The 10,450-nt window shown below is 38.4% G+C and overlaps 1 protein-coding gene across 1 annotated transcript in view; it reads right to left on the bottom strand.

Annotated features, from left to right (window-relative positions):
* LOC135223810 (uncharacterized) overlaps nucleotides 1–7,898 on the bottom strand; it is a 26,301-nt gene extending 18,403 nt beyond the window's left edge. Inside the window, exon 1 of the mRNA XM_064262635.1 lies at nucleotides 7,764–7,898. Coding sequence (XP_064118705.1) covers nucleotides 7,764–7,778 — 15 coding nt within the window. The 5' untranslated portion in view covers nucleotides 7,779–7,898. The remainder of the gene's footprint in view (nucleotides 1–7,763) is intronic.
* Between the last annotated feature and the right edge of the window lie 2,552 nt (nucleotides 7,899–10,450).

Below are 10,450 nucleotides of genomic sequence, written 5' to 3' on the forward strand. Positions count from 1 at the left end.
CTCGCGTCAGGATCGAACCAGGACTTCAAACTGAAAGGCGAGGAGGGTTCGAAACCCGATGTGCGTCAGGAATTGATTTCTGCACCACGCGTGAATGTGCATTGATTGCTTCTATCATATTTGGGCATTTAAAAAAAAAACATTTACCTTCACATAAATTAGATTGCAAAGTCATCGCAGTTTCTCTCATTTACATAGAAAAATGTAAATAGAAAAAGCTGCTGAGCTACTTAGGAAATCGATGGTAACTTATAATTGGAGTAAACAGGAAATTGACCAAGAAGCTGAAATCTGAGACCTTCAGACTTTGAGACGTTGTGTTCTTAGCTCTGATAAAATGAAGCTTAATCATTCAATTAATTCAACTCTCTCTCTCTCTCTCTCTCTCTCTCTCTCTCTCTCTCAACTACTGGTAACTGCCCCTGGTAAATGGCAATGGTATTTTTAAAATGATACTCCTTGTCTAAATATTTACCAATTACACTGCTCTCTCTCTCTCTCTCTCTCTCTCTCTCTCTCTCTCTCTCTCTCCTGTCCCACACACACTATTGCTCTGATAAAAGGCAAAGGTATTGTTAAAATAATATTCCTTGTCTAAACATTTAACAAGACTTGGAGTCAATTACACTACCCCCCCCTCCCTCCCCCCCCACCCCCCCCCCCCCCCCCCCCCGCCCCGGCCTCTCTCTCTTTTCTCTCTCTCTCTCTCTCTCTTCATCTACAGTAGATCATGCACAACTTTGTGTCTACAGTACTTCAGGCTGACATGAAACATGAAAACCATATAGATATAAATATATATATATATATATATATATATATATATATATATATATATATATAGTATATATATACATATATATCTATAAATCTATATATATATATATATATATATATATTATAATTCTACTTCATATTTCCATCTTACTGAAGAGATAATACGTTTAAATTTAAGTTAAATTCTTCTTGAATAAACTGCTTGAATAAGCTACTTCCTTTCATTCATTATTCGTCAGAATTCATGATTGAATCCAGGTGGAAACTCGTATAGCTCCAAAACTCGTCCACTTCGAGGCTGTTCAAATGTCAGATTATTATGACACCTTGCTTGCTTGCTTGCTTGCGCCAACATTCATGCTTACGATGGCCAAAAAAAATAATAAGGAGCTATAAAGTATGTGCTTGTATTCAAGCAAATGCATCAGAATCTAGTAAGTTTACGCATTGCTTGTAACGAGCATTTCTGCGTTTATTGTCTTTCTTCAGAGAGAGAGAGAGAGAGAGAGAGAGAGAGAGAGAGAGAGAGAGAGAGGAGGATGACTAACTAGAGATTTTGTCCATTATTCGGAAAAAATAGAATTCCATTGCAATAATATTCCCCAATATTCGAGTTAACAGTACTGAGAGAGAGAGAGAGAGAGAGAGAGAGAGAGAGAGAGAGAGGATGACCATCTAGAGGTTTTGTCCAGTATTTAGAAAAATGGAACTCCATTATTGCAATAATATTCTCCTATTTTCCAATATTCAAGTTAACAGTACTGGATAGTGAGAGAAGAGAGAGAGAGAGAGAGAGGAGAGAGAAGGGGGGGGGGGGGGTGGGGGGGGCACCCATCGCGCGTGCCTCACGCCTGAACCCTGACACCCCAGGGGGGGGGGGGGGGGGTACATGAGAAAGTTCATGCCAATATTATGGCCTTTGACGTAATGTTTTACGACCCATTTGAACCAGGCCTTGTTGTAATGTATAGAACCGGCGAAAAAGGAATTGAAAAAAAAGTAATAAATTAAAAAAAGGCTGCAGAAACATCCGATACCCAAAATACCCACGTTCAATAGGGGGGAGAGAGAGAAACAGCATCATTTATCACAACAGCTGTCGACTGTGTGACACCTGACCCATTTTAACCTTGAAAGATACCGGGTGCTAATCACCAACGGCAGTATATGATTAGGCAGGGCTTAACGAATCTCGGGGCGATCGTTTGATCGAGTGTCGTGCGTTAATGGATTGGCACGGGGGGGGTAAAGGGGGGGGAGAAAAAATTGTCTATTATGAGGAGGCGGGGCTACATTTTGTAATTGGCTTTCCAATGACGCATTTGAGAGGTAGTACGTAGGAATCAGTTGGCTGGTACGCCTGCAGATAAGTGTAGGATTCTCAGAAGAGAGAGAGAGAGAGAGAGAGAGAGAGAGAGAGAGAGAGAGAGAGAGAATACTATTTTAGAGTTAGGAATGATTCCAGTACTCTTGAATGGTACGCTTGCATGTAGTATGCGATTCTTAAGCTTGTGTTGACGAGATGAGAGAGGAGAGAGAGAGAGAGAGAGAGAGAGAGAGAGAGAGAGAGAGAGAGAGAGAGAATTCAGGAGGTACAAAGGGATCACTCAGGTACGCTTGCAGATAAGTATAGGATTCTTAGAGGAAAGAAAGAGAGAGAATCTTGATAATAAGACAAGCACCACGCCCATCACAGTTGCATGAAGACAAGACAAGTCTATGAGAACCAGACGGGCACCTTTCAATTTCACTCACCTTGGGTGAATAATTCATAGATCTTCAAATTATATCCAGTCTACGCTTCAAAAAAAAACCCACTTTATTCATGAACTGAATAAACTGAAATTTAAGAGATGTTTACTTTAGAGAAACGCACATAAACACGCGCCGTCACACACCTGGTTCAAACTACGTGTTTACACGAGTGTGAAATCCTCTGATCATATCCGCCAGATCTGAGGCAATACCGAGGCGCTGTGACGTCACGATTTCCCAAGATTTTCGCTGATGCCTCCTAAGAATCCAGGTAGGATATGAACATATGAACCTCAGGATTTCTCCATTTCCACGCAAACTTCGACCTCTGTTCGATGGAAGAAATAAATTGAGTGATGTGCGCCACTGGGATACTTGTGATTAACGATAAAGAAGCAGACGAAACGTCTAAATAACGAGGAATTATAAAAATGGGGAAATGGCAAAAAATAATTGAAAAGGAGAATCTCAGAATAAGTCAAGAACAGAAATGAAAACAATGATAAGATATTAAGTTATTGATATAGTAAATGGGTCATTGGTATTCAATATGAAGTCCGTGTCCAGTTTTTTGCCAAAATTTAGTTCAAATTTTGAACGAAATTTTGAACTTCAAAATAAATGATAAAACTAGATGAAATGAATTTCAAAGCATCTTTTTTGCATGGTATATCAGTACATGATAACTTTTCCCCTGGGATGAAAACAGACTATAGAATTTTGATCAAGAATTAGAGGAGAAAAAAACCTCCTTTCATTCCTTAGGCCCCGTCCACACAGTCGAGCTTTGGTCGACGAACTTTGTCCGATGTGACGTCAGAAGCGGAGAAACGGCGGTTAAAGTCAGAACTTTACCGCAGTTTCTCCGCTTCTGACGTCACATCGAACAAGTTCGTCGAGCAAAGCTCGGCCGTGTGGACGGCTTACGAATATCTGACACAAATTTAATTATTTTATAAATATGTATGATGAAGAAATCACTTCAGTCTTAACCTATTTCAAGGAGGAATGAAGATGGTTAAAATGGACTGGAAACGACTCAAAGAATACGGTTTCATCTTAGGTCTTTGTGACATCGAAAGTTTTAACAACTAAAAATCAATCAATCAACCTCAGATCTCTCTTGAATTTTGAACAAAACACGAGAGTGAGAGGGAGAGAGAGAATGTGTGTGTGTACTATGCCTTGACTGATTTGCTAACTGGAAGTATATGCAGATGTAAGTACGACAAATGGAAAGTAAAAGTTTCGAAGAAGCAGAAGAAGTTAAGAGATAAAGACAGGAAGCGAGACAGTTAATCCTTAATTCACTTTACAAATTCCTTTCACTTTTTGCAAATTAAACAGGTTCTCCTTCTAGCCCAGATACCTGATATATATATATTTTTCTGATCTTTGTTTAAATTCCTGTTAAGTGGTTCGGTCTCATTTTCTCTCGTCTTTATCAGATTAGCTTTTGTTGCCTGTTCATTTATTCATTATTCTTTTATTATTCAAAGACGTCAACACGACTGCCTTGGGAGACTGTTTTATACATATATATATATATAATATATATAATATATATATATATTATTATATATATATATTATATATATACGTCTAAATTATCGTTCATATTTCTTCTTTAAGAATATTCCTTAAGAAATGGTTTTCCTTCCCAACGACTATTTCTGCCTTAAAAGGGGGAAATCATACTTCTTATGAACATTTCTCTCTTCAGAATACTTTTCTTAAGCATATTTCTTTCTTAAGAATCTTTTCTTAAGATATTTTTCTTCTTAAGATTATTTTTCTTAAGATTTCTTTAAGCAATATTCTTGGGAAAATATGCTTTAGAAAGAAATATGCTTAAGAAAAATATTCTTGCCTTAAAAATATGCTCAAGAAAGCAATATGATTAAAGTTAAGAGCATTGGGTATCTAAAGAAAGAAATATGCTTAAGAAAAGTATTCTTAAGAAAGAAATATGCTTAAGACAAATATTCTTCAGAAAACCATTCTTGGGGAATATTCTTAATAAATATACTTAAGAAGGAAATATTCTAAAGAAAAATATTCGTAAGAGAGAAATATTTTTAGGAAAAAATAGCCTTCAGAAAAATGGTCTTTTTTCTAAGAAAATTTTTTTCATAAGGATAATTTTTCCTAAAAATGTTTTTTACTAATATTTTTCTTAAGGATATTTTTTTCTTAAGCATATTTATGAAGAGTATACCTAAAGATTGGTTTTCTTAAGAATATTTCTTTCTTGAGAATATTTCTTTATGAAGAATATTCCTTTCTTAAGGATATTTTTCCAATAGTATTTCTTTCATCGGTATATTTTTCATAATCATACTCCCTTCTTAAGAATATTAATTTTAAAGAACATTTCCTTCTTAAGAATATTTTTTTCCTAAGAATATTTGTCTCAAGAATATTTCTTTCTTAAGAATATTTATCTCAAGAATATTTCTTTCTTAAGAATATTTATCTCAAGAATGTTTCTTTCTTAAGAATGTATATTGCTTAAGAATATTTCCTTAGAAATACTTCTCTCTTAACTCTTAAGAATATCTTCCTTAGGAATATTTCCTTCTCAAGAACTCCAGGGAATTTCCTGAAGCCATTCTTAAACTTCTCAACAAACATCCTACTTATGCTTCCAAATTACCCCGAATCCTTGCAGTAGAAAAACTAACTCAATGCGCGAGGAAAATATCTCTCGAAGTAGGTTTGTGACAAAGAAGTTGACAAACAAGTGCACAAAAGCGCCCAATTATACCCCATATTAGGCTGACTCCTCCCTACGAGCGGAGGCCACTTACGAGCCAGCAGGCCTAGGGCGAGTTTGGGCCGTTGCAGACTGAGAAATACCAGGGGTTAGTCTACTGGTCTCAGTCCCTGCATATCTATTTGCTTGTCATTCATTAAGCAATAAGACTTATTAACCAGGATCTCTGGAATTCTAAGTAGTCTAGGAATCGCAAATATTGTTTTTTTGTTCCCAAAATCGTTGTAGCTTTGTGGGTTCTCCTTGAATTCTCATTCAAGTTGTCCTGAGTTCGTGCGCCACTCATAGCTCGATGGCTTTTAAAGGAACGAGATTTTTATGTTATGTCTCTGTAAGTTAAACATGGGAGTTTGGTGGTACTGCAGGTCCCATAGGTCTGTCTGCTGAGCCACCAGTAGCCAGTGCTTGATTGGTCCTAGCTAAGGCAAAGAGGAGCAGTGGGCAGTGATCAAATGTTGAATGCGTTCGATCTCTAGGGCACTATATATATATATATATATACACACACACACACACACACATATATATATATATATATATATATATATATATATATATATAATATATATATATATATATATATATATATATATATATAGTTCTCATCATTGAACCAATTTTTACTCTCAAAATTTAACCAATTCTTACAACAGTAAACATACCATCAAAAACTAGGCAACAATCAAGAACTTCTGAAGTGTGTGGATGAATCCTCTTGCAGAAAACTTCCATAATATCAGCCACTTCATAAACCCATACACAATACACAAAGCTCATTTGCAGCATGTCAAACCCCCTCACACACACACACTCACACATACAATGCCATTCACCACTATCCTGCTTACAATCGCTTACTAGTTATTAAGACCCCACCTTTCCGCTGCTTATCTCATGGTATTATCATTTTAGCACTTTCTACGTCTTTCTTTCCCTCTAATATTCCCAGTTCACCAACGTATAATCCTCCATTCTCTCCCCATGACCAAGCCATCTAAGTGGTCTTCAGTCCATCTTTTCAATTTTCCCAGTGTTTTTACTAAATCTATATGTCCCTTCCAATCCTCCTTACTCAACATTATACTACATATGTTGAGGCGAATTGTATATACTACATATGCAGTTTACCTAAGCAGGTTCAACCTTCAAAGAATATTCAGTATCCTATCGTTACTTCCATAAAAGGGGAGTTGGCTCAGCAATCACATGCAGTTTACCTAAAATAATTCAACCTTCAAAGAATATTCAGTATCCTATCGTTACTTCAATAAAAGGGGAGTTGGCTAACCATTCCCATCATGCATCCCAAATTCAGCTTCCATAAACACCACAATCCTTCCACAGAGCCTTTGTATGGACGCAGCTACCTTACTTGCCCCCCCTCACCTCTTCTCTGATCCTACAAGTACCCATTACATCTCTTAGATACCCACAAGAATCAACAATATCTTACATTTACCATCACAACTGCACTTTTGCTGACAGATTCAGCCACACTCCTTATGTCAGGAGTGAGGTTGCAAGCCTCATCCCTACTCCAGCCTGGCTGTGACCACCAACACCACCAAAGATGACTGACTCTCAGGTACATAATTCACTGTTTCGTTGAACACAGGCACAGTGGAATTCAACGCGCGCCTAAATTGCCACTCCCTCGCCAGATCCGAATCCAGGGCGTGTGTTAATGATGAAATTAGTAATCGCAAACTTTGAAGCATGCAGTCACAATATATATATATTATATATATATATATATATGATATATATATATATATATATATATATATATATATATAATTAATATAATAGATATATATATATATATATATATATATATAGATATATATATATATAATATGGTATCTATATATATATATATATATATATATATATATATATATATATATATATATATATATATAAACATGAACTTTACTCTTTGTGCATGAGACTGAACAAAGTGATTTAAAATTAAAAATTAAATTAGTACAAGCAATAAAAGATGTTAGTGGAAATTACTCATATCACAACAAGATATTAGCAAAAAAACTAAACATAAAAAAAACACAGATAAACAGATACACACACACACACAAAACTAGAATCTCCGAGAGCGAACACATGCAACATATCCAAAACGTCCATAGGAATCACTTAGAGTATTAGGGAAGAAGGAACTGATTAAAAAAAAAAAAAAAAAAAAAAAAAAAAGCACTGGTTAGAGCACAACTTATAAAGAACACAAGTTTAACAGAAGTTATGGTTGTCCCAAAGCGATATATACTATATATACAACTCCATTCGTCAAAGCACTGTTGCAATATTTCACTTTCTAGGGTTATTATATATATATATTATAAATATATATATATTTCCAGCATTCCATACAGCCAAGAGGTCTCTCTTTCTCTCTCTCTCTCTCTCTCTCTCTCTCTCTCTCTCTTTCTCTCCTTACTTGCAGAGCGCCCATGTTGCCATGTAAGAGCAGAGACGAGGGACTACGTGAACTTTAGAACATTGGGGTTCTTAAAAGAACGGCTGGGTGAACGGCGTGTGTGCGTTCGCGCGCGCGTTCGAAGGCTGAAGGGCATCATTTCCTAGGAGGGAGGGAGGTGGGGGAGGGAGGTGTTAGGGGGAAGGGGGTGGTGATCGCAGAAGACAAGCGTGTAGAGGTGACCGATGACCAACGGGACTCGTATATACCTCAGTTTTCACTTTCGTCTGTTTCCGGAGGGCGCGGCGGCAGGCAGGCAGGCAGCAGCGGGCGAGCGCGCCGTTTTCGTATCTTTTCGTTCAAAGGTTGGCGCGACTCTCCTCCTCCTCCTCCGTGATTGCTACAACTACTACTACTACTACTACTACTACTACTACTACTACTAGTACTGCTATTGGTACGCCCAGGTGATTGTTTTTCTTCCTCCACCTCCACCTCCTCCTCCTCCTCTTCCATAATTCCTACTACTGCAGCTACTAGTACTAGTACTACTATTCGGTTCGCCAGAAGTTTGTATTTTCCTCCTCCTCCTCCTCCTCCTCCACGCCATGATTGCTGCTACTACTGCTGCTACTACTACTAGTACTACTATTCGGTCCGTGAGAAGTTTGTATTTTCCTCCTCCACCTCCTCCTCCTCCTCCTCCTCTAACGCCATGATTGCTACTACTGCACCTACTAGTACTAGTACTACTATTCGGTTCGCCAGATGTTTGTTTTTACCTTGGTTTTTACGGGCTACTCTATGGAGCAAGATCCCGTGCTAGCACAAGACCAGCTAAATCGTAAACAACAACAAGAGTGGTTATACTATGAGATACTGGTGTATCTTGAGAAGTGATATATCAGTTGGGTGTGGCGTTTTGTCTTGTCGTTGTTGTTGTTGTTGTTGATGTTCTTATTTTTCTGTGACTAAGTCTTCATTTGTTTTGGTGTGGCTTTGTTTTCCTCTTTCTTCTTCTTCTTCTTCTTCTTCTTCTTCTTCTGTGAATAAATCTTCATTTGTTTTGATGTGTCTTTCTTCTTCTTCTGTGAATAAGTCTTCATTTGTTTTTTGTGTGGCTTTGATTTCCTCTTTCTTTTCTTCTTTCTTCTTCTTCTTTCTCTTCTTATGTAACTTAATCTTCATTTGTTTTGGTGTGGTTTTGTCCTCTTCTTCTTCTTCTTCTTCTTCTTCTTCTTCTTCTTCTTCTGTGACTAAGTCTTCATTTGGAAACATCCGATTATCTCTTTTTCTTTCTTTAAATATTCGTCAGACATCACTGAAATACCGCGTACCCCATAAGAGATGGGCAATAACAAAACAAAAATCATCGAGGATGGGAAATAAATTTTCAAGATTCGTTGAAGATGGAAAGATAACGGCACGAAATTCGTTTAAGATGGAAGATAACCCCCAAACTTCGCCCAAGATGGAAAATGGCCGTCCAGAATTCGTCCAGGATGGAAATTAACGTCCCGACATTCGTTGAAGACGGAAAATAACGGTTAAAAATTCGTCTGGGATGAAAAGTAACGGCTCAAAATTCGTCTAGGACGTAAATTAACCGGCCAGAATTCGTCTAAGGTGGAAAATGACGGCTCAAAATTCGTCTAAGATGGAAAAACAGCTAGAAATTCGTCCGAGATGGAAAACAACCGCCCAAAATAGCCCCAAATTTGTCCTAGACGAAAAATAACTTCGCAAAAATCGTCCAGGATGAAAAAAAAATAGCCAAAAATTCGTTCAAGATGAAAAACAACAGCCCAAAATCGTCCAAGATGAAATATAACCGCCAAACAAAATCGCCCAGGATGGAAAACAACAGCCCAATATTACCTCAAATTCGTCCAAGATGGAAAATTCGACCAAGATGGAAAACAACAGCCCAAAATTGTCCCAATTTTGGCCTAGATGAAAACCAACCTCTCAAAATTCTTCGAAGATGGAAAACAAAGGTTCTAAAATAACTAAAAGTCGTCGATGATGGAAATTGACCGCTCAAAATTGCCCAAAATTCCTCGACGACGGAAATTAACCGCTCAAAATTCGCGGAAGATTGAACACAACCGGTCCCAGAAAAAATTCGTCCAATTTTCTAAAACCAAGAATCACCAAAATCGCAGAGCAACAAAGGCGCGACCTTCGACGCATCTATACTTTTTGTCGCTAAATTTGTTGCTACTACATAGAAAGGTCAATAGCAAACTGACCACAACAACAAGAAATGGACCGTTGCAACGGCTAACCCCCCAGGATGGATCATTGTTGCATCAGCCTCCCCCCCCCCCCCCCCCCCCCCCCCCCCCCCCCCCACCCCCCCAACCCCCCCCCCCCCCCCCCCCCCCCCAAACCCCCCCGTTTCTTGCCCTTGAATCTAAAATCATTGCATAACCCTTCGCAGGATTCTGTCCCCGAAGTCCGACCCGTACAGGTTCCTTCTTCTTCTTCTTCTTCTTCTTCTTCAGCTGGCCCCTTGAAGAAGTCGGTCTTTGTTGTTGCTAAGCACTTTCATTCGTTGCATGTGGGGGAGAAGGGGGAGGGGGGGAGGGGGAAGGGGAGGGAGGGGGGGAGGGGAGGAGAGGGGATGACCCATTTGCCAGAAAACGGGGCAGTGAAGGTGGAATGTAGAAAAGGAGGCATTTCAGCTCGTGTGGACTGGATGACTG

The sequence above is a fragment of the Macrobrachium nipponense genome, chromosome 10 (genome assembly GCF_015104395.2).
Source record: "Macrobrachium nipponense isolate FS-2020 chromosome 10, ASM1510439v2, whole genome shotgun sequence".
In the NCBI taxonomy this organism is placed as follows: domain Eukaryota; kingdom Metazoa; phylum Arthropoda; class Malacostraca; order Decapoda; family Palaemonidae; genus Macrobrachium; species Macrobrachium nipponense.